The following is a 24425-nucleotide window of genomic DNA, read 5'->3' as shown; positions in this document are numbered from 1 at the left end:
TTACAAAGCAGGGCTAGAGTAAAAAATTAATTTTTTAAAATTTTTCTAACATAATCTTAAAGTTGAGAAAATGAGCTTTCCTTCGTAGTAATTCTCTCCAACACTCATTTATTTCAGTGCAAAGACTGATCAAGTTATCTTAGTTCCTGTTACAGCAGGCGTTCTCATGTTATTTAGTCTTTGTCAGGGATAAATTGATGATAGGATAACTGGAGGTGATGGACAACATAAGATGGGATGTACAGTATTCAGTGCATGAGACTGAGACTTTGGGTCATAGAGGTTTTATTCCAAACAGCCACTCAGGCAAGTCACTGATCACTTATTATCTCAGCAGTTTTGTTTCTAATGGCCTATAGAGATGTCCAAGGAATCGTGATGATACCAGCAGAACATACTGACCACTTAAAGGAGGGTTTTTTGTTTTAATGAGTTGACCATTAAAGTGAAAAGAGCAGTGCAGCTGGAGCCCTTGGTCTGTTTCCTAAACTGAATGTACAAGAGCAAGATCCTAAAAAGCACATTTCCTTATAAAAGATAAGGGGTTTTTTTTAAATCAAAGGTTTTAAGAGAGTGTGGCATAACTAAATGGTAATAGATTCTGTTGCTGTTCTAATCAGCAATTATAGGTTATCATTACTGTTTTACTCAAAGGTCCGTGATGCCTGTGACACTTGTTCACAAAAGTCATTTGAGTTGCTGGGGAGCCTCCTCCTTGCTGGGGAGGCTCTAAACTGAACTATGCTAGTCCAGTATGATTGCTCACCCTGTAATTCCATTTTTAATTAAGTTATCTTTAACTTTGAAGTGCTCTTGGAAAAATAAAAGATCTTTATGTGGCCTTTAAAGTTGGTTTCCTGTGCCATTTTGAGAGATAACTACAAAAATCATAGTTATATGCAAGATCCTCAGTGGAGCATAAGAAACCATCTGTGTTTCAAACACAGCAGAAAGAAGCACATGGCTGGTGGTGGGGAATAGGGATGGAGTTTTGAAATTCTTGTTTTAGGAATAAAAGGTTTATAGGAAGAAGTAATATTTTTATTTCTCCAGCTAATGCAACTGGAAAAAAGGAAGAAGGTTTAGAGAATGTAAGTGCTTCTTCAGGTTGGAATTAACAGCTTCTTTTTATGCTAGTCTTCTGTTTCAGACTGAAAGAAAGGCAAGTGTGCCTGAAAGCTTATCTTCCACCTCTACTGCCACCTATTATCAGGGGCTTTAGTAAAAGACATTATTCAGTTTTAAATTTAAGCCAGAGGTTGCCAAGCAGTGATACTGCCATTAATGGTTCACCAGCTATATTGAAGCAATAGGAGAGGACAGACATGATAAAAAAAATACGAATGTGGCCTTTTGGGAAAAGATGAGGAGTGGATGTTTGAGCAGGGAATGTTGTTGAGACGTCTGAGTGCTGTTGCCTGCAGGTTTGACTGTGCTCAGCTGGGAGCGGAGCTGCCTGTCCTCTTGTCACCTCTACGTGAAAGAAGGAAGAGGGGCTCTGGATATTTCTCATCCTGGATGTGATCTGGGATAGGGAGAGGTCCTGCCAGTGCTCTGCAATACTGTGCAACCCTTTCAAGGCTGTTTATAGCTGGGCTAGTGAGCTCTGTTTGAAATAAAACAAAAATTAAATTTCTGATGCTAGGTTTACTACCCTGCTGAGATTGGCATTAAAATAGAGGTGTATATATGTAACAAAATAATAGCAATCATAGGGATTTGAGTCTGTATATGCATTACAGTTTATGGAGGAGGCTTCAGGGAAGGATAGTTGCTTAATAAACCAGCAATACTGTGAGTCACTGTTTAAACTGAATAAAGGGGAACGTTCAAAACTGGTTATAGTTCTTCACTGTTCTAAGTCGCTTTGGTCTTTGAACCCCTTAGGTGTAGCTAAAAATGGCTCCTAAGATATGAAGAAGAGTTGCAACTTCTGCCACAGAAAATAATCTTGGAAAGATTTAAGTAATATCCCCATATTTCTTCCGATAAATAAATGTTCTTTCTGTGTCTACAAGGTAGAGTAACTCCAGGCTTTAGGTATACAAGGATATTCACACCTACAGGATTAGGCTCACTTGACTGCACCTTATACTTTGTAATGCCTAAGGGAGGGTTGTTTATCTTGCCTTACCCACCAACATTGCTGCCTCTTGTTCCTGATAGCTTAATTAAGAATTCAACTTGGAATGGTTCTTCCCACTGGGTTACAAACCTTGAAATTAAAATTGGATACAATGGTCATAAGGCTTTTAGTTTAACAAATCAGTATGTATGTAAAGGTGAATATTTAAAAGGCTCTATTTAGAAACTGTCATTTCTTTGGAAGTGTAGCTGTTGGAGTGCAGATCTGGAGCTGAGAGAAAGAATGTTCATGCAGGTGATAATGTTCTTAGCTGTAGGATAAGTAATGGAATAAACTTTTTGTGAGCATAGGTACTTAAGTGACTTTCATGGAAAGGTTTCAAAGCAGAAGAAAGATTTTAATTAACTGATCTTTACAGCTTATTTTGTTCTTCCTGTGTTTTGAGAAGAGAGGTAAAAGTAGGAATATGCTACTTTGTACAAGCATCTATGCTTTTATACACAAATTGCCTTAAACTCAACAGTTTAGATGACTTGTCTAGGGTTTTGTTCATTTGGGGGTAAATGGTTTTTAAAGGGTGGTAGAAGTCGCCAAACTCAGAGTGTATCACAAATAATTTCTTGTTACTTTAGATTGTAGACTCATTAATCCCTGTTTCTTTTGCAGGTGATGGATGACTACAGTGTGATTGGTCGTTCATTGTTTAAAAAGGAAACAAACATCCAAATTTTTGTGGGTCTGAAAGTGAAACTATCTACAGGAGAAGATGGAATAATAGATGGTGGGTTTGGACAAAGTGGTAAATTTAAAATCCGAATTCCAGGTAGGTGCTTATCAGTTAACAAATACAAATCTATGTCAGTGTAGATGATCTTTCCATATTGCAAAATCTAAGTGTTACCAGTAGTCTCCTGAAGTTTTGAAATCTGCTCATACCCAGTTGGACCACTGATCCGGTGGTACCTCTTCTAATTGAATGATGGTGGCTGTGACTTATATTGTGAGGCTGAATGGCCTGAAGCCACATCTCCTGAGTCAACAAACTCGGGTCTCAAAATGACTTCTCGTTAAGTGGCAGTAACATAGAAATCATGCTGTGCCCAGAAAGGTTTGTGGTAATCTCTCCTCTCTTAATGTATATATGATTTGCACCAGAGCCCTCTGAACAAATAAAGGAAAGCAAACCTGCAATCATTTTTACCTGTAGCTACTTATTAAATATAGTATATTGGATGTGAGTTCCTTAAATTGGCTCTGTTCTGCATGTTATTACCTAACTTGCCTCAAGCAAAAACTACTTGATAAATGGCTTTTTGGACATCTTGAGAGGTTTTTTTATTGCTTGTGTCTCCTGGTTTTATGATATGACTGTATTTTTCATCCTTGGTGAATTACAGGAAGGATTTATTCCTCCTTAGGTTAGAGCATGGGAACTGATGGGTGCTAGAGTTTATAAGTGTCATTACTGGGGTTTTTTCCTCCTCCTTTTGAGACAGGAGAGTAGTTCTGAGCCTTTTCAAAAGGCAATAATAGGTGCTGGGTTTTACTCAGATTGTGGGATAAGATTTTAACGATACCGGGAGTACTTTTTGTATTTCTGTAGTGTCTTCAACCTATTTGTCACTAGTTAATTCCCTGCCCTCTTCAGAGAGATGAGTGAGATTACTTCTATTATACAAGTGGAAGAAAAAGTCCTAATATTCTATGACAGCAAACAATCTCATAGCAATTGATCTACAGAGAAAGGTAAAGTTTCCTGATTCCCTGCTGAAGAGGGACTGTTTAACTTGGGGCATAATGCAACTGCACTAATTTTGACCCTCTGCAAATTTCCTTTCTTTTACCTATTACAAGATAAGAATTTCTGACCAGACAAAAAAAAATCTGTATTCTATCCTAGCTGTAATTCCAGTTTTGTCAACAAATGCTAGACTTTGCAAATAGGTCTGAGACCATAATTAGTCAGCACAGTGCATATTTAAAGAATAATATTTAAAGTAACCCTAACCAGATACATGTATGGTTTTAGTTTTCTAGCATGAAAATGCTTGTAAGGGTTCACTGAGATAGGTACCTTTAGGTAGGTGGTGAAATTATTTGTAAATGGCCGTAATGCTGAAAATCAAGATAATATCTTGCTTAAAAATGTAATGTTCTTCATAGTTTTTCTCTTCTGGCCACAAAAGTTTGATGAAAGAGAAGAACAGGAGGATGGCGTTTACATTGCCATTTCCACATTTTGGATGGAGGAAATGGTTCTTCCTGGAACAGGGAGAAGCTTCATAAGTAGTCTTTGCCACTATTGAGGATGTAAGCAGGAACTGTAATTGTGAACCATCAGTTACATTAAGAAAACTGTATATAGGCTTAGAGAATGGCATTTAGCTCTGTAGATTGAGTTTGTGGGAAGAAATGATACCTTTCACAGAGGTGTTCATTATCTAATCTTGGTTACACTCTTCAGATGCTTATCAGGAGACCTTGAAACAGAGGGCCTTTTATAGTTTGTTCTTTCAGTGAGAAGAATATGTACCAGAATGTTAGAATTTAATACCTCTCTAAAGTAGGCAGAATAATACAACTTAGTTTGCTTTGCTTTAGTCTGGGTCAAACTTGGGTACTCTTGTTGTCTGGAAAGAAAAGGCAGTAAGTTAAATTAGCTTAAGCTAAGAGTATCAAGCAATGGGAAAGAAACACAGAATTTGGAAGAGCCTAAAACCCCATGTCTTTAAGAGTTGCAGAGATCTGTGTGTAGGGGGAGGGCTATTGCTGTGATGCTGTTTAAGTCAACTGCAGTTCACATTCCTTTGTTAGATCAGTGTTGCTTTTTTAATGTGTCTGCATCCTGTTTGTGGGGTTTTGGTGTTTTTGCTTTATTTTTTAAATTTAACTGCTCAGGCTTTTTTCTCCCTTTCCCCCATTCTTTGTCCTTGCTTTCCTTCATACATTCTCTTACAGATTTATTTTGTGAAGATCTCTTTTTAATTTTTCTGAAGTTATTTCTCCATGATTCCTTCACAAATGTATCTGGGAGTTGGGAGGGAAGGAAATGCCCAAGTTGAAAACTGCTTTGTACTGCCTCAGCCTGGCAGTCAGTCAGTCCTCTCATTTAAAACCAGTCCTAACCTTTGGAATTGAGTTGCTGGTTTGGGTAGTTAACCTGATGATAGCTGATGCCTGGTTTTAGAAACAAACCTCTGCATAGCAATAAAAATCAAGTAGATATATCAGAGCTTTGTGTCCTGACTGCTGAAGGTAATTACAGACCATGGCAGGTTGTAGGGTGTTTCATGATCCCACTGGTGTCAACAGCCTCCAGCACCGTGCCCATTCACGTGAGCAAGTGTTGGGCTCCCCAAGTGTTGTTCCAGACTCACTTGGAAATGACTTGTGTTTGCCTGTAGATCACAGCCTGGGAACGTTGTCTTACGTTGTCTGTGGGCTGAAACTTGGCAGACCACAACTGGGAATGGCAGAACGTGGATCTGTTTCTTATTCTGGCACTGCTTGTGTGCAGCAATAAGTCAGATATTTCTTTCTACTCGTCTGCTCTGTGAAATGGGGATAATTACTATCCATTCTGGAAAAAAACCAAAATAATGTAATCTCTGATTTAGATTTACTCCAGGCTTGGAGCATTAATATTTCTTGAAAAGGCTTAATTATCTTTCTTTAGAGTACAAAAAAACACATCTAGAGTACAGCATGCAATTGGAAGTTCTTTAGTTGCTGAAAGATGTCAGTAGTTTGGAAGAAATTCAGGGAAGAGCAGCAAGAATGCTGGAGAGACTGAAGGGATTGATTTATGAGGGAAAGAAGATGAAAAGAAATGCTTGAAGCTTGGCTAAATGTTGTCTAAGTGGGAGATATGATTATCTGCAAGTATTTGAAGAACATAACGGAGAAGAATCCCTTAGGGTGGTCCAAGGAGGTAGAAGCAAAGCTAATAGCATGGAATAAAGCAAAGTGTAGCTTGAGTATTGAGAGATGTTATTTAGCAGAGATTTCTTGCACTGCCAAATCATCTTTGCACAGGAAGATGATGTATTCCATGTTGAGAACAGTTGTGTGCAGTTTGCCTGGATGTTTGCTAAGTGCTCGTGTCAGGTTAAAACAGACAGGCAGCAGTGTGGTGAGTGGAAGAACCATGTACTTTCATCTCAGTTCTAGTGCTGTGTCCAGGCATGCTTTTATTGCTTGAAGGCCAAGATATAACCTACTTTCTAGAATGTTTACAGCAGCATCTAGTTTTGTGGGGTTTTTTTTAAGTATTTGCTGGCTGACCTGCTATTCTGTAGGACTTGGTTGTGGAGCTGTTCGTGCTTTAACTGAGGACAGAGTTTCAAGGCCTGTTAACTGACAGGATGATGCTTCTTTTCTAGACTTGTTGTTGATCAAATGCATAAAAGGGAGGACATAATCTCTAAATCACAAGAGTATTACCTAATTTAACAAGCTCCTTAAAAAACAAACAGGATTTGAAAGGCAATTTAAAATACGCTGCTTTTAAAGTTGTGCTGGTGTGTGTGTGGATGAGGGAGGGAGCTACTGATGGAGTGTTCTTGGCCGAGGCGGGTGATACGTGGCAGCTGCTTTAGTTGTACATGGAACACTGCATAAGGTAAGCAAGTGAAAAGTATTGTTCAAGAACAAGTTTGGAGAGGCAGGAACTGTATGTTTAAGTGTCTTATTCTAAAGAAGGTAAAAGCTAACAGTGACAGGATTTGGAAAATGCTTATTTCAACATACCTTGCACCAAGGAATGTCATGCCAGTTGATAAGAAACTCAGAGGAAAGTTCAGTGAATCACTTGAATAACTTAGTGCTCATTGTAGATTTTGTGTAACTCTCACCCAAGAATTGACCCTGTAAAACTCGACTTGGTTTGTAAAATCATGATCTGTTGAGGTGTGTCATGACATCTTTTGAAAGATTGACTCTAGATGTGCCCATTTCATTGGTTTGGGCACATTGCATTTGTCTTGTGCTTGATTATTGTAAAATGTGGCAACTTTTTAAATCTGATTGGAGCATATGTGATATGTCAGGCACAGTTCACTTTCCTGTGTCTTTACTGTCTAGTGAAGTGTTCATCCTTTCTGAGGCACTGCAGTGTGTTTGACTGCAATTCTCCTCTTCTCTTTTTGACTAAAAATTGTTATACATGACTAGAGTTAAAAGCTACCTTATTTCTTAATGTGAAAGAAGCAGTGCATATCTAACACTCGTAAGAGCTGAACACATTTCTCAATTGAGAAAATTTAAATATAATAAAGGACATACTTCTCATAAGAAGAGATACAAATGAGAATATTGGAAGACAAGCTTTTTGGCTTTGCTGTTCTTTTTACCCATACAGGATAACAGTAGTTTTAAGTTTCTTAGAACAGGCGAAGATGAACTTGTTTGTGACCTTTGTGTCTTTTGTTGCCTGTAGCTTTTTGCCTTGCATTTATGTGTGTTTCTTGTATATGAGAGGACCAGTGCTTCACTGTTTCCTCTGCTTGTCGTGGTAGAGTGATTGAATGTGCCTTAAAAGCCTGTTCTGAAGTAATAGCACGGATGTGCTCCCTAACTCGGGACACAGTGTGCTGTATAAGATGACATAAAGTGTTAAGAATTAAGCAATCAAGCCTTATTCTTGAGAATCCTTCATATTCTTAAGTGTGAAATTAAGGCTGGAAATGCTGAATGTGTGGGTTTTTTTCTTGGGGTATTGTGGAAATGACACATCCTTGGTGTTTGTGTTTTGCCACTTTACATTGGATGAGATCCCACACTGGCTTGCAAATTAGTTAATGACATAGTGGGAAAGCCTTGATGTAAGAGATGTATGTGAACAGCACTGCTCAGCATAATTTCAGTTCCAGGTAAAAACTAAGGATTTAAAAGTAGGATTCAAATTTTTTTAAGTATTTTTCAGCACTTCACTTAAGCAAACAGGTCTACTAGAGGTTAAATAGCATGAGGGAGATGAAAGTTAGGCAAAGATAGAAAAATGCAACAGTAAAATAATTTGTGTATCACGTTGGCTTCTCTAACTTTCCCCTTAAGAACTATCTTAATTGAATTTTTTTTATATTTGATTTTTTTGCTATTATTCAAGGCATATCTCACTTTGTTCAGGTAGGTCTCAACAGGTCTCAGCTGGCATTTGTGGAATATTACTTTTAGGGGGTTGAGGGGTTTTTTTAACAACTGTAGGAGACAAGCTTTAAATGGTTGACTGTAGATAAATGTCATATTCCCAACTTTGTAATTTGGAGGACACTCCTTACTGACATCAGCAGGAATGGGGCAGTCTAAACCTTTTCATTGCACTGAGAATAATTAAACATCCTGTCACTAAGCAGCATATTTTTTGTGGGAGATCTTGACATTTGAAATTCTTTGCTTGTGTTGCATTAGAATAGGATAATCTTCTCTTAGGCCAAATGGAATTTAGGCACATTTAATGTCCTTGTTTTCCCAGCCTGGCTCCTGTTTTAATAAAGGAAAGTAAAAAATTGTTGGCTGCAAGGGTCTGGTGGGTTGCCATCCCTGTCAGTATCAGGTGAGGCTGAGCAGGATTTCAGTCAAGAGGAAAAACAAAAGCCCAAGGGCGAAGAAATCTGTGTAGCTGTGTTTTATTTAAAAGCTGGAGATTAGCTCTGCTTGTTCTTTCACAGTCTCTTTCCCCCAGCCCTCTAAAACAAACAAAACCTAAAATCCTTGAGGGGCACTTCAAGCATAAATCTCCTTCTCTCCTTTTTGTGAAAGTTGGCTGGTGTTGTATGGACAGAGGCTGGAAGAGGATTGTTGCCAGGGAGGCATCACTTCCTTTTATGATCCCCTCTTGAGCAGATTAAACGGTAGTGATGTGGAAGTCCTGGTGACCACATAGGAACTAGGAATTTGTACTGCATTTACACAAAAAGGTTGGCCTGAAAGAATCAATCCCTACCTTTTAAGTGGTGGCATCCTGTAAGCCCATATTGACCTTTGGAGCTGAATATCCAGATTTATTGACCTTAGAGTGTTCTTGTGGAATCAAAGTCAAGATTTATGCATATTCCTTCTGAATGAAAACAGAAGTCAAGGAAGTGGTTAACTTATTAACTGGCTGTCTGCCTCATTCACGCTAGTATTGGGAGATCCTGGTCCTGACTGTAATGACAGAATTGCAGGATGAAGTCTGTAAACTCGGAGCTCTGGAGGGGTGATGTGTTCATTGCAAGATCGGTTTCAGAGGCAGATGGTCATTGCACACTACAGCAGATGCTGTGCTCAGGGGAGGCTAAGACTGTTCTTTGGAGCTGAAGTTTCCACTGGAGTGTCTGTCCAACAGACACTTCTGGGATCAAGCAGATGTGGATTAGGGAGCTATCAGGTATCAGGGGATGTAGCAACATTTGAGTGCTTCTATGGGGAAAAAAAAAGTCCAACTCCTGTGTAAGCCCTTGTGTTGGGTACAGTGTAGGCTACCACAGTGGTCTTCTGGGTAATTGAAAAGAGTTAAATGGAGCCTTTTATTTTACTCCCGCACACCCTTTTTATTCTTGTGCAAGAGGAGCTTCATGAAAGTGTCATTAATGCAATGGAAGGACCATTGGTGGTTCTACACCATACAATGTAATCAGTGTTTCATTCCTACTCATCACATTACACCAATGACCATCACACACCCTTTGAAGGCAGGGCTACGGGTGGCCTTCAGGAAGAAGTCCTGTTGCTCTCTAACCAGTCCTTTGATGGTGGTGAAGAACAATGTGTACTGACCTCTTTTTGCTACCCTGAGTAGCAAAGCACCTTACACTTGCACAAGTGTGAGCTGAGCCTCAAAGCAAACTGAGCTTTCACTCTGGGCTTTGCTGGCTATTGTGTTCCTGTTTAGTTTGTTATTTCTGTTCTACTCTGTAGAGCATGTTTTTCTGAACTTTTTGTTTGCATGTGGAAAGCAGTAAGGATGTAGGTGCTGCCTCAATCTATAAAGAAAATTACTTTGAAAAGACAAGAGTATTATGGTGGTGAAGTTAAGCATTTAAAACTTTAGAATATAGAATATCTTAATAGAATATCTTAAGTATCTTTCCATTGTAAGATGTGTTCTGATACTAGTTCCAGTTAAGTGATTGCATATTCCCCACACTGGCACACACAAAAAACTGATGGCTTTGGGTAATGCTTTGTAATTGACCTGTTGTCCTGTACTGAGTTCTTTTTTCTCCTCACTGCATAATTAATTTTTTTTTTTTTGCACTTCACTGGAGTCCTGCTGTAAATATGAAATCAATTATTTGTCCTATTTATGGAAAAAAAAATCCTATTAAGAAAATGAAAAGAATTCCAGCAGATGGGTTTTGTTTGACCATAGGGTATCCTTACTTCTACAGAATCTTTCCACTTGGGAAAAAATAAAACCAAACAAACAACCCACAACCTGTTAATCACTTACATACGTTCTCTTTTCTTAATATTAGCTTCCAGTCTATATCAAGCATCCTTCCACTTTAAGTTTCTGCTAATGCTCTTACCTCTCTTCCATTTACTTCTGTTCTTTATTCCAGTTTGCTACTGCTGCTGTCCCCCCTACCTGTCTTTCTGGATCTCTGAAGTTGTGTGCCAGCTTTTTTTGCCCTCAAATATTTCTACCCACATTTTCAGGCTGCTGTAGGGGTGTGCAAGGTAGAGGGGATTTTTCTGACCTGTGGATATTCTAGCGTTGTTGTATTGTGAGCTCTGGAAAGAGGAAGGGCTGAAGGGAAAATCCAGTCTAGCTCTGTGCCTGAAATTGCCCTCTGCAGATGGAGGCTGTTGGGAATTAGGCTGCCAAAATAGTCTGCTCCAAGTGCATTCTAATTAAGTTTCCTTTTTTGCCTCCAAGAACAGCAATTGCTCTACCAGTTATCCTAAAGTTAAATTTCAAATCCCTGTTGCAAAATAGAAAGATGCTATAATAGAATTTGTTTATCTTAATTTGAGGATAAAATGTGGATCTGATAGTGTGGGGAGAGCTTGGGGGATGACTGTGGGTTTTTACAAGTATTTTGAAACTGAACAGTTGTTGTTTCAGTTGGCAGTGACATTGGTAGTCAGCTGTCCAAAGTACTCATGATAGTAAGCCCCCAAAGAATGATTTTCCTTTCACACACATAAAAAAGTAAGTTTGTAAAGATTGTTTCTTTCCTTAGATAAACTCAGGTCATATATATATATAAGATTCTTCTAAGCCACAAGAGCTAGATACATAAATTAAACAAACTGAGATTTGCACTCAGTTGCGTGTGTTTGGGATCTGGGATTTCGAAAGAGGTGCAGTTATCTAGAGATTTGTGGTAAAACTGAGAGCTGGAAGTGCTGCTGTGTATAATAACCTTGCTTCTGTGTAGAGTCTCTTGTGGTCATAAGTCTTTCCAGTTAATCCAGGCTTTGTTATTTTGGGGGGATGTAGTTATTGTGGAAAGTTGCATTCCCTGGGAGAAAAGAAGCATCTTGCATATTTAGGGCTGTTACTTTGCTGAATTTTGAATAATTACAACAGCAGCTGTAAGCTCTTGGACCCTATTGCACAGTCCAGCTCACTGGCAGGACATGTCTGCAGTGGATGTGGCCAAGAGGCTGCTGTGCTCTGTGCTCATATTTGCCATCACGTCACCACTAACTTGCTTGGTGACCATTTCCAAATTACCTAATGCCTCCTGGCTCCGTGCTCCCGTTATGTAAACTGCCCTGTCAGGCTATCATGAGGCAAGACTCACATGCTTAGGAAATCCTTTGTTCAATGGGATTCCTTTACTGAAGGTTACCTTTTGTAAGGAAAAAGGGAAAAACAAACAAAAAATCACAACAAGTTGGTGGGTGGCAAAATTAAATATTCAAAATGAGGAAATGGACAAGTTTATTTCCTCTGTTAAAGCAATCCTACCGTTTTGCATACCTGATGGTTGTAAAGTTCCATAAACTCACAATTGCAGAGTAGAACTATATTCAAGTTTCAAAATTTCTGCTGCATTGTCATTTTATAAGTGGAGGTGCATTGCTACAATCACTACAACCCAAATATCCTGTTCCTTAGAGAGCAAGTTCTGCATTTAATTTTGATGTCACTGGGTTTGTGCTCCTGAAATTGCAAACAATTTGGGTTAGAAGAACATGGCATGGAACAACACCATCACCCTTACTTCCATGAAATACTACAGAAATTTAGTGTACCACACATCCTGCACACAAGGATGCATGTGCTACCTTTTGTTTGGGTTTTTTGTTGTTCTTTTTAGGTGTTTCATTTTGCACTTCAGTACACTCCTGCAGTAATTTCAAGTGTGAAAACATTTCTCTCTTGAGAAAGAATATAGCTAACAGTGGTTTTTATTATGTGCTATGGAGTTTGGCTGAGCAACTGTAGAGCATCAAAAAGATAGTAATTCAGGACTACCTTGTATCTCCTAGAACAAATGGGAATATCTTTTTATTTTTAAAATTTAATTCTACTATATTTGCCTCTGCAGGTTTGGGATGCTTCGGTGTGTCCCTTGAAAAAAGTACTAAAGGGACAAAGTACAGTTTGTTCTGAAGAGTAACAAAATATAGATATCATAAAAATTTCTGTTGTTTTACTGCTGCTCAGTTGAGCATTGTCCTTCTGAGAAGAAAATGTCATTTTTCTTGCTAAGGACTTGGTTGATGTCAGTACAGCCAAATGTGAGGGGTTCAGAGGATCCTTGTGGATTCAGGTATGGGACTGAACTGCCCAAACATGGTACGTTTTGATCTGATTGTTAAATTCTCCAAAAAAACATGCAGGGGACTTACCTGATTTATAATTGCTTCTTTAGATGTTTAAGGTGGAATTTTACTTTGAAGGGCTACTTTTTTTGGTGAGAGATGACTGAAATACTCTGTGCACAGGTGGAGCAAGGATTTTGGGGTGACCTGTTCAGGACGAACTTGCTCTGTCCTACTTGTAGTGGGCAGCTTTCTGTAAGAGTCCTCTTGTTCATGTAGAGCAAGAAGGTGGAAGCCATGTAGTCTAGATCATGTTCCCAGGTCAGTAGTTTATTTATGCAATACCAAAGAAGAAATTATTTTCTTGTCTTTATTTCTGCTTTCTTGTGCATGAAACAGGATGCTACTGGTTTTGGATGTTACAGTTCTCACTCATGGTTTTGCAGTATTTGGGTGGGAAATACTTAGGTTTTAAGCCTTTAATATAACTTCCATCTTATTGAAAGTCTCCACAATGGTTGCTCACACATTCAGATTGCCCTCTTGCAATGAAATTTCTCTCCCGTTCTGTAAACTGTTTGTGCTCATTTACTTGATTTTGATCGTTCATCCCCTGGGCCTTTCACCTTCCCTTTCCACCAGTGTTTGTTCTGATAGCTTTTTGAAGTCTGAGTAAAAACATACACCATGGGGGCTTCCTGGAGGCATAGAGCTTTGTGGTTTGCAAATTCTAGGCTATTTGAAGTATTGACTCTCAACAGTGGCCAGTGCTTAGTGGATGAGAACTGTCGTGTGACAAGGATGTTAACCTTGAGAGGCTGATCCATGTTTTGAGTTTGGGGACAAAAAAAATAGTTGTTCTTAATAGTGGGCATTGATTTCAAGGAAGTTTGTGTAAAGCAGCCTTTGGTTTGTGTTTTCACAAAGGGATTTGAGTGTTTAATAAAGAATAGGAAATAACTGGAGCTTCAATAGACCTGTTTTGATAGGGGGGGCTCTGCTGTAACATGATTTTGTATAATGTTATACATAAGCAACAAAAGCATTTCCTGCCTGTAGGTACAGTATTACTACATTTTAAAAAAAATAGAATTGCAGAAAATATTTTTAAAAGTACTTAGTACCTAGAATAAAAGTTATAAGTAAAGTGGAGAAGACTATCATCCTGCTTAGAAGTCTTTCCTGTAATACCTGAGGTTGTAACTTCAGTCACAGGAATAGCATATTGCATGCTTTTGTGCTACATGTTTCATAATAATATTTTTGTTAAACCTCTGAGCCCTCAATTCCCCCCGTCCCATCAATTATTATAGATTAGGAAATGAAGGCAATTTGATAATTTGGAGAACCTGTTCTTTCCCGTTGCAAGTGATGAGTTACCCAGTTTAATTTTTCTTATGTTTTACCCCATCTCTCTCTATTCTCCCCTCCCCATTCAATCCCCCCTCTTTATTTAGCCATTTGCCTTTTCTTACTCCTGCAGCTCCTTCCTCTGCCAACTGTCCTTGCCCATGCAACTCTGAGCAGCCTTAGATGCTTTTTAGATTTTTTTATAAGGTAAATATATTAACTACATAAACCTGACCTGAGAAAATGGACCTGTGCCATCCCTTCGATTACTTCATTGCTTCACCCTCAAATGTGTCATTGTATGTAAATGAAGAACATTGTGTGGTGCAGCCTTTTGCTGTGCACCTGAGGATTTTAATCCAGTACATGGATTTGCTGCCAGGTATGTATTTGCTCCTGAATATATTTGTTTACCTTCTCAGTTTCCCATCTATGAAAGAACAATCTCCTCTGTCCCTAGTCTGACCAGTTGATACATGGTGTGTTAGGCAAGGGACTGTTTGCCTGCATCTTCCTGAAGTATCAGCTCATCAGGATTGGTATTAAAATATGAATACAGCACGAAGAATATGCATTTCTTTTCTTTATGATGTCAATGAATTATCTTTTCGAGCCAGCACAGCGGTGACATGGGCTGTGCCAAGCAGTGTGTGCCAGGTAACACTACAGGCATGAGAGAAAGAAGACGTTTTCGAGGACTGAAAATGTGCTAAAGAATGCAAGTTCCTGCTGACATGAGAGCAGGCTCTATATCATGGACTGGGAATTTTCTTTTCATGGCTCATTACAATCCACTGTTCTCACAAGTACCTCCTCAGAAGATGTACTAAGATTATAGTCCCTCTGGAGTTGATGTGGAAATTGATGCCTGCTTCCCCAATCCCTGGCTTTTTCCTCTAGTTTTTCTTTATGTTTCTCTTGTTATTATCTTAAGTAAGTAGTTTGAGGATATAATGTAATTGGATTTAGTTGTGAGTTTTATTTTTCTGTCTTGAAATTGTGCACATTCAGAGCAGGATTGATTTATTAAGTAAATTATCAGCGATTTTTTTGTTTTTTGCTTGAAGTGAAATTTAAGCTGGGGTTTATTGACCCAGGCTGTGTTGAGCTTCTCTCTTCCTTTTCAGAGAAGCTGAGTATTTTTAAGAACCTTTTTCCATTGACCATGCCATATGAAGGTCAAATAGAAATAAAAGTTTTTAAGAAAATACTAAAATATGTGTAACTTCTAATATTTGGCAGTTTAGTCCTATGAAAAATCAAATTAATTTCTCACGTCTGTGAAAATATAATAACTTGACTATTTCTGTCCAGTTGATCATTATGAAACTCACTAGTATTTACTCTTTAATAAATGATTGTTTCAGAGTAAATGTATGCTGAAGCAAAAGCAGGAGTGATTCTCTTTTAGAACTTATTTCTTATAAGCATAGGAAAAAATCAGTTTTATTTGACATTTGGAAAAAATTATAGGTAGATTAACAACAGATTTAAAATGTCATCTTTTCTGTAAGATTTTGAGCTCTAATAAATACTGATACTTGTAAGAAGACTGTGCTATAGAGTTTTGCAAATGAGTTTGGTTGAATAACCTTATTTTCTCTAATCTTCGTAAAGAAAGGATGGATTTGTAATATACACAAATGATTGCTTTTTGGGAGGTTAAGAAGTGAGAGAAATCTTGTAAACATGGAAGGGGGGAAGGGTATGTGTTACTCCGACTCTGAAGTTTCCTGGTTTTGCTTGCTGATGGTTGGGAATTTTCTGTTAAAGACCTGTTGATTTAAAGCTTTTACTCTTATGTTAGATATTTGGTTTTTATGTCAGGACAGACATACACGTGGATTACACATATAACAAGTAGAAGCATGTTGTGGGTTCACTGGTACTTTCATTGAACCAGGTAGTTAGAATTGGTCTGGGGAGGAAAAGGGGGAAAAGACCAGCTGTAAGCAAATTGATGGAGGGTATTTCAGTCCACCCCTGCCGATTATTTCTAATTGAAGCTGTCTGAGCCAGTCTTAATACAATTTAGTTATCGCCAGCCAGAAGGATTTTATTTATGGAACAGGGCCTGTTGGAACTTCCTCCGACCCCGGAGAAGCTGTGAATGGGAGAGAGCTGATCAAGCAGGCATGCCTGGCTAGCGTATGCATTTCTTTAATAAGGCAGGGATTGATGTCTTTTGCAGTTCAGGGGTTAGGTAAACAGCAGTCCCTCGGTTCAAGGCTCTCCATGTTCAGTTGTTTGTTTATACGGATCTCAGAAGGTTAGGTTAGCCTTCTTGACATCCCCGGGGAGCTTTCCTGACCATGGTATAACCTCATCTGCTCCAAAGTTGCTCAGGAGTTGTCGCATCGCCTTTTAGGAAAGGTACTGGCTGAGCAGGGTGTGCAGCTTGTATGGAGTCTCTAGGAAAGATGGATGTAATCAGAGCGGTTGAAACACTGGGTCTGTCTTCAGAAACTCATAAATAATTTGCACGTGTAGTGTGTAACTGCTGTGCTTTCATTCTCAGATTTGGTATTTGCACACAAAGATGACTAGAACATAAAACTCAGGCTCTTACTGAATTGCAGTTCTGAGAAATCAGTGACATACATGAGTAATTTCATCAGAACTTTGAGGTTAAGTCCTACTAGTTTGTGCTTCTATTCAGTTGGCAGTGGTAGTCCATTAAATTTAATAGAATAAACCTTGAATAAATAAGTAGCCATGTTAATTTTTTATTTTAAAATTAGTGATGGTTCCATGTTGAACAATACAGGGAGTTAAAGCATGCATCTCATGAGGTTCTCTTCCTTAGCTATTATATCCCAGTTTTCCTCCTCCGCAAAGGCTGGTGATGGTCACATGAGAAGTGAGAAATTAATGGTGCAGTTTCATCTGGGTCTTATTGCAGTGTAGTTCTGACAAGTGGAGTTGTTCTGGAATTTGAGGATGACTTTGCTCTGGGTTAGAAGTGTGCTTTATCACGTGTGTGACTGGCTGCTTTTAAAATGTGACATGTTATGAAGTTGGCTTAAATCCCAGAATTTGTTGAATTAGTTTTTGCTGATTTGATGTCTGGCTATTCATACTTCATTTTTCTACAGCACCTCCAGGCTGTAACCATGCAGACCCAAACAGAAATTAGTAAACTGGCTGCACACCTACAGCATGGCTTGTGAAATATCCTTGCAGATGGGGAAACTGAGGCACAGACATGGCTGTGAATTGCCACTGGAGATTTCTAAGAGGGCAGAGTTCTGTACTGATCCTTCCTGTCTTGGAACCCCCAGCGTTCTGCTGCTTGACCTGCGATGACACTGTTTGTGCCAGTCCTAGAGCTTTTCAGGAAACCTGAACTTTATGTGGTGGTCACAAGTAGGACGATGCTCCTAAAATATCCTGTCCTGTACAGATCCATATGGGTGGCATCCCAGCTGAAAGGTGTTCAGAGTGGGAGGCCACTTCCATGCTGACTGAGTTTTCAAAGTTTTCAAAGTGCCAAAATATGAACATCTTGTCGCTTTTAAATAACGTGTGGGGTCTGACTTAAATGTTGGGTTTTGTATTTAATCAGTATTAATATGATAACAGGAATGTGACAACTGGAGCGAACACAGAGATTATCTTCTTAGCCAAATGCATCCATTAGCTAGGAAATATAGGTTTCTATTAAATGAAGCGGACAGATGGGCTATTGGAGGTGACTGAGAACAGGAGGGGGAGGGGGCTAAGAGGTGAAAGTTGAGGTTTAGAAAATCTCTATAAAAATAAAAACAAACCATCCATCTTGATGGCTGGCGTTTTACCCTCCTGCTGCACTTTCGGGATGGTGCTCCGATTCCTATCAAGAACATTATGCTGAAACTTAATCTAACAGAGCACTTACTCCTGCCAAACTCTGGCTCAGCAACTGCTCCGCTCCCCCAGAAAGAAGTGGCCAACAAGGCTTCAAATACAGGACAATGTCGTACCATCTTCAGGAAAACTGCTACTTTGAGATCCCGGGGAAAACAGATTGGATCTTGTCCCTCTAGTCTTTTTTTTTTTTTTCCCCTGTTTGGCAGAAAAGCATGTTGGGAAAACAAAATCATGTTCCAGCATTTCAGAGCAGTTGTAAAGTAAATTATTCATCTCTGTGTGTGTATGTGTGCAAATCCCAACCTAATAACTGTTGTAACAATGTTTATAGCCAGTGTTTGAAACGAAGGTTATAATAGTATAAATAATTTTAGATAATGCAGATAACAAGAAGAAAATAATATAATTAGAATTTTACAAGATGGACAATTCACTAAGATAGATGGAGTAACACAATACATTAAAAAAAATAAAAATCTGTAACAATGCAAACATGACACTGGTGACAGGAAACATCTGCCTTGCCAACCATCCCTGGGCTGGCCACAGCCTCACATCTGCACCTCCAACCTGGGAGCTGTGTGTGCTCCATTGCATGTGTGTGTCAGACCCTCAACCTCGAGTGAGTGGCTCTGTTCTGACACAGAGGTTTGGGTTATTCTGCTTTGTGGGATTTGTATTGGTTTTAAGTCTAAAAGAAAAAGAAACTGAAGAAACCACCTAGGATGGTGCTGCTTAGGAAGAGAAGGATGAGTGTGAACAAATGGAAGTTCATTTTTCTGAAAACTGTTTTGAATTGGACCTAATTATTGTTGCAGCAATTCTGCATGTGAGTGGTGAGAGTCTGGTTGGGTGCAAACACTTTTGCGTTGCTTGTTCTGATCTTCCATCCAATTTTGATTTTGCTGCCTGTGGTTATTCCTCCCCTTGGATATTGTGGGAGATGCAAAGCTTCCTTTGACCAAGCTTCGTATGGAGTTTTAGATTTGATGATGGTGGGGAACAGGAAAGGAAAAAACGTGTGTCAGGAGGGAGAAGCAGCATCACTCTTCTCTCTGGTGTTTCCAGGCTTCACACAGAGTTTCATAAATGAATTTTATGTTCTTTTGCTTGATTTTTCTCTTTTTGTTTGGGTGTTGGCAAAAATGGGACACTTGAAAGTCCAAAGTAGACTTTTCTTTCTTCTTTACACTTGGCCTGCTGTCCATCTCCAAGCCAATGCCAAACTAACAGTGACCAATTCATTTGGGCAGCATGCACCATATGTTCTTATAACCTCTGGATCCATGACACTTTTAGAAATCAAACTTCAAAACCAGATTGGGTTTGTATTTCCACGTTGTATGTGGTATTCCTTATTTATATATACTAATATTCCCTCCCCCCCACACACATTTGGAGAAAATGTATAGAGGTGGGTGATGGCATAGACATGCTCGTCTCCTGTGGTGACTGAGGGAGGGCTGTGGCAGGGCCCCATTCCCCAGCAGGGAGGTTTGTGCTTCATGAGGGGATGCAGGAGGTGCAGAGCCATTTTTCAGGCTGCCTTGTCATTCCTGCTTGGGAACCTGACACATGGACCTACTTTCTTGCTTGTGTTGTTTTTCAGGAGGGAGGGAGGTGACTGAGCAGCTATCCCCTTGACAGGGCAGTTTTAAAACATTCATAAAACTTTTATTGGGCTGCCACCCTTACAGATAAATATTTTCTGAGTTTATGGGCTTATTTTAAGGATTGAAGCTTAATAGCAGCTTTGTAGCCCTATCCATCCCCAAAACAGCCTTTTGGCAAACCCCATCTCTGGAAGCTGGTGGCTTTTCTAGGTTTTTGGAGTTTCTTCATCACTAAATTATTACCCTTTTGCCTCCTTCCAGTTTAATATTACTAAATGTGACCGTTAAATGAGTCTTTCCCCAGCCTTGCTGAAAGCTGATCCAGTGTACCGTATTTGGTCATCATGAAAGGAGAAAGACTGCAGTAGTTATAAATTTATTTTCTTTATTAAATTGGGTTTGTTAGACGTGTTTTATTTGTGTCTTGATTATCAATCTTAATGCTGTATGGGATTTTAAGATGGTACAGGCTGGTGGCATTTCAGACATGTAATGGCACTTTTCAGGCACTTTCTCTATGTGCTTCCACAAATACAAAAGCTTTACAGAGTGTCTCAGCATTAAGTGGGGAAACCAGTGGGCTTGCAGCCAAGGCTGTACAAAGCAATGCTGTATGTAGTGCTTGGAGGAAGATGGAGCTGCAGTTTGAGCATCTGTGCCATTTGATTTCACTGTGTTGCGTCCAAAGAGGTTTCATGAATTTCAGCACAGGCTTTTGCTCAACACTGAGTGTGTGCATTTTGGCTGCTCTTGGGAGAGCAGTGTATGATCCCTGTGTGTTCCAACTCCTGAAAAGTGAATGTTTTTAGCACCTGGAACACTACTACATATTGCTGTTTCTTTGTATCCCTGTGCAGTTACTGATCTCTCCTCCTTTTCTTACCGGAGACAGTTGTAGCACATGAAAGAAAAGTGTGCTTATTCTTTTTTTCCTTTGCTCATCTGTGTATTAAAACACTGCTTTCAAAGGCTGATTTCCTGAATAGCAAACTTCTGACACGTGATATTGTATTGTGGCATCCTTTGTCTCATCCCAAGTTTTTTTAGGGTGTGATGCTTTTTCTGTGCTGGAACCCCTTTTCCAGCATGTGATTGCTGGTCCCTCAGACATACTCAGAGAAATGCTTGGGGTAGGAAATGACTTAAAGGTTGAGTTCAAAGGTTCTTGTGCGAGACTTAGACTGTAGAAGTGACAAAGATAAAATAGGAGCTTCAGGACAACCGAAGAGACTAAAATAAACTTTTAACTCCCTTAAGAGGGTCACTTGGTCCTAACAAATTTTTAAAAACAACCAACCCCGCTTGCTTTATTTTGGGTGAGGTTGACAAGTTATATAGTCAGGGAACTCCCTTTTCCAGACCACTCACAGTTCAGCAATACATTTGCTGGTTTATTTTTTTTTCTTCTAAAAATAGGAATATCTATTTTTGTACAAAACAATACCCTGAGACTTTTGTTTCTATATTTCCATGACTTCTGTTTTTTAAGTCAGCACATCTTGGGACTTGTCCTAAAAATGGATACAGTAATCATGGTTTTCTGGATATCATAGCCATCTGATTTGTTGCTTAGATTATGAAACTATTTACTTTTGCAGGATTATTTTTTTGCAAATGTTACACTAACAAAGAGAAAAAACATAGGAGTGAAGAATGTAAATTGAATTCAATGTAAAGATGAATTCAAACAGCTTAAATAACTCAGCACAATCTCAGTACAAGCAAAGAGGTTAAGGCATGGGGGGGTTTTTTGCAGAAAACTGTTGAGTTCCAGCAATGTGCACATTATATGCAGAGTTCTTGTCTGGCAAAATTATGGGTGAAGCTGGACAGTTTGAATTTTTATATATTCATATATGAATTTTATTGCTATATCCATTATGCGAATACAAGGACAATGGTAGTAACTGTTTCAGGTCCTTTTCCCTGGCATTTGGTAGTGGTAGTCCCCAGCTAGTGCTTGGATGTTTTGCATCAGATGGAGTTTAATCTTTCTAGATCTCTGTTCCACATCTTTCTAGGGGAAAAAAAAGAATAACTAAGTTGCCAGCAGATTTATGGCAGTACAGTGGAGAGGACTCTGGAGTTTTGGTTTACCACTGGTATAAAATCATCTTCTGGAGCTTTTGCAGTGTGTTCTATTTCAGGTTAGTTATCAGGTCAGCCAGCAGCCTGTTGCCATTGACTGTTGATAATTAAAAAAAAAAAATCACTTCCATAGTGGTGTGTTTTGATCCACTGTGTTCATTCTCCATTGGGGATTAATCTTCTGAAGAAAACTGGTTGTTACCTAATGCATAAATTTGGTAAAATAGTCTGGTAAGGTAACTAAAAATGTACTTTCAGGAAATAGCCTATTTTAGATTGAGATGTTCCCTGGATGATCTAATAATTCTCCATAATTTCTAGCATATTATAGTTGTAAGGACACAAAAAGATCAAATTTTTAACAAATACAACTTATTAGTTTTTGATTTTTTTCACTTTTCCTGTCTGGAACCTTCTGATCATGTTGTGACACGACTTTTCCCATTCCAAAACACTTGATACACGTCGGCGCTCCTGCAACAGCAAGATACTGTGCTGAGGAAGATGTTCTGTAGACTGTCCTTTCATTAATTTGTCTGTGCATAACATACACTTGTTTTCTGAGATGCTGTAGGAAGTTTGCAGACTGTCCTACTCTTGGTGTGCTGCCATGTAGTCACAGGTACTGTGTTTCTCAGCTACCTCTAAAAAAAAAAAAAAGAGCTAATGGCAGGATTTTATCATCCTTGTTAATGATTTTGGAGAAAAATATTGGAATTGTGAATGTATGTATACCAGGGATTCTTACAGACTCTTTTTTCCAAAGTAACAGATAAAAGGTAGTAAATAGAAGAAATGGGTAGAGATAGCTGTTAATTACTTTCTCAGTGTACTGTGGACTAAAAAATAGTCATAATGAGGGTCCAGGTACAGAAATTGGTAGTAGACATTTGTAATTTGCTAGAAAATATAAAGAATTTAGAGAGCTAGTGATGGGGTTTTTTGGGCTTTTTTGTTTGCTTGGTTGTTTTTCTTACTAGCAACCTTGAAAGACCCACAGCCTAGGCAAGTTGAGAGGTACTTCTGATTCTTATTTGACTTTGGAACTCTGTATCTGTGTTTTCTTTTGTTGTGGTTTAAATTTCACATTGTTCAAAAGTTAATGCTTCTTAAGGATGTAATTTACCTTCAGCATGATTCTTCTTGCTGCTGTGTGGATGGTTCAATGACTGCGGTTCTGATGGGAAAATATGAACTGCAGAACAGGGTTCCTGCTCTGGAAACAGAAATAGTGGAACAAGGAACAAATATGGCTTTAGGGGGAAAAATACACTTCTCAAGTTTTGTTGTAAAATAATTAGCCTTCTGTGAAGGCACAGAGACCATAGAAAAAGCACAGGAGCTGCTCAGTTGCCTGTGATTTGACTTAAAGTTTATGACCTTGAGTAATGTGCCTGCTTAACCACACTTAACAAAAGCATATTTGATGAAATGTTAAACTCATGAATTACATCTTCACGGAAAGCCTTTTTTAAAATTTGTAAAATCAGAAATAAATCAACATCTTCAGACCTCAGCGGAGTTGTTTAAACATGGAATTGAAAGGAACAGGCTGTTCCATCAACAATGACACTTTGTAAACCCATACATAATGTGTAGCTTTTCTTCAGGTTAAAAAAGGACTCTGTATTCCAAGGTATTGTATAAAGAACTGTAGCATTAATAACCCTGTTTTATAAGTGGGGAGGCTGAGACAGAGGTGAAATAATATTGTGAACTGATAGAAGCCAAAGAACCAAAACTGCCTAGGCCTGGGTTTCTTAATTGCCAGTCTAAATGTCTGTTCATTAGGGCTGTAAAAATTTGAGAGCAAGTTGTACAAAAGTTTGGGGGCTTCTCTAAGGCGGTACCTGTATCTCTGTTTTCGTTTTTCTGAGCAAGAGTTATTGGTTCAACTGCACTCCCATTTCAGCCACAGAATGTCTGGAGTTATCCCCAATTTATACTTAGAAAACAGATAAATCCAGTTTACTTATGAGAGAATAAACGTGTATCCCTACTACACACAGCAGCAAGCTCTAGTATCCCTTGCATAGAGCTGTCAGCCCAAGGGCTTGGATGGCATTGGAGAACCTATTCTTCTCTCTTTTATTGCTTTGTGAGTTTTGTTTTATTTGTCCGCTTTAGTAATATGTTGGAGTTGTTATTATTTATTTCATTTGTTTGGGTTTTTTTAAAGTAGTTAGATACTACTGTGTTGAAGCAAAAATAGGAAATGTTTTCTTTGACTTTTGCACTAGATGTTATGATTAGTGTATAACAATGAAAGTACAATTTTTGTTTTCTTGGAGGGCTTTTACCTTTATTTTTCACGTTTTAAGGGATCAGATCTGATGCTAGAGCCGTGTAGAAAACATCTTCGTTGAAAACTAGAAATTTCCCTGTAAAGCTGGAGAGGTTTTTAGGTCACAAGAAAGTTTGAAATGCACAATAGCTCTGAACATTAACTTTTCACTTTGTCCCTGGAACTTTTGAAGGGAGACTTGCGTTTTTTGGCATTGGTCAAGCAGTCTGGTCTTGATAGACTAGCTGTCTGTAGTGTCTTTGTGTTAAGTGTTCCCCCTGGGGCACCATCTTGTGTTTTAATTCCCAGTTTGTTGCTGATGTATGGGCTCTTCTGTTAAATAACTTTTTTATTTTCTGTGCCATTATGCCTACATACTTTACTTGATTTGTGTTGCATACAGAGTGTTTTCCCCTTGTTGTGTTTGGAACTGGTTTGTAATAGAATCACT

At 38.8% G+C, this 24425-nt stretch overlaps 1 protein-coding gene across 1 annotated transcript in view; it reads left to right on the top strand.

Annotated features, from left to right (window-relative positions):
- The window catches only part of EEFSEC (eukaryotic elongation factor, selenocysteine-tRNA specific), a 119928-nt gene that overhangs the window by 75732 nt on the left and 19771 nt on the right, over positions 1-24425 (top strand). The window contains exon 6 of the mRNA XM_017820617.1: positions 2753-2909. Coding sequence (XP_017676106.1) covers positions 2753-2909 — 157 coding nt within the window. The remainder of the gene's footprint in view (positions 1-2752; positions 2910-24425) is intronic.

This window comes from Lepidothrix coronata, unplaced genomic scaffold (genome assembly GCF_001604755.1).
Source record: "Lepidothrix coronata isolate B3197 unplaced genomic scaffold, Lepidothrix_coronata-1.0 Scaffold84, whole genome shotgun sequence".
Taxonomy (NCBI): Eukaryota; Metazoa; Chordata; class Aves; order Passeriformes; family Pipridae; genus Lepidothrix; species Lepidothrix coronata.
This window is presented reverse-complemented; position numbering and strand designations above follow the sequence as displayed.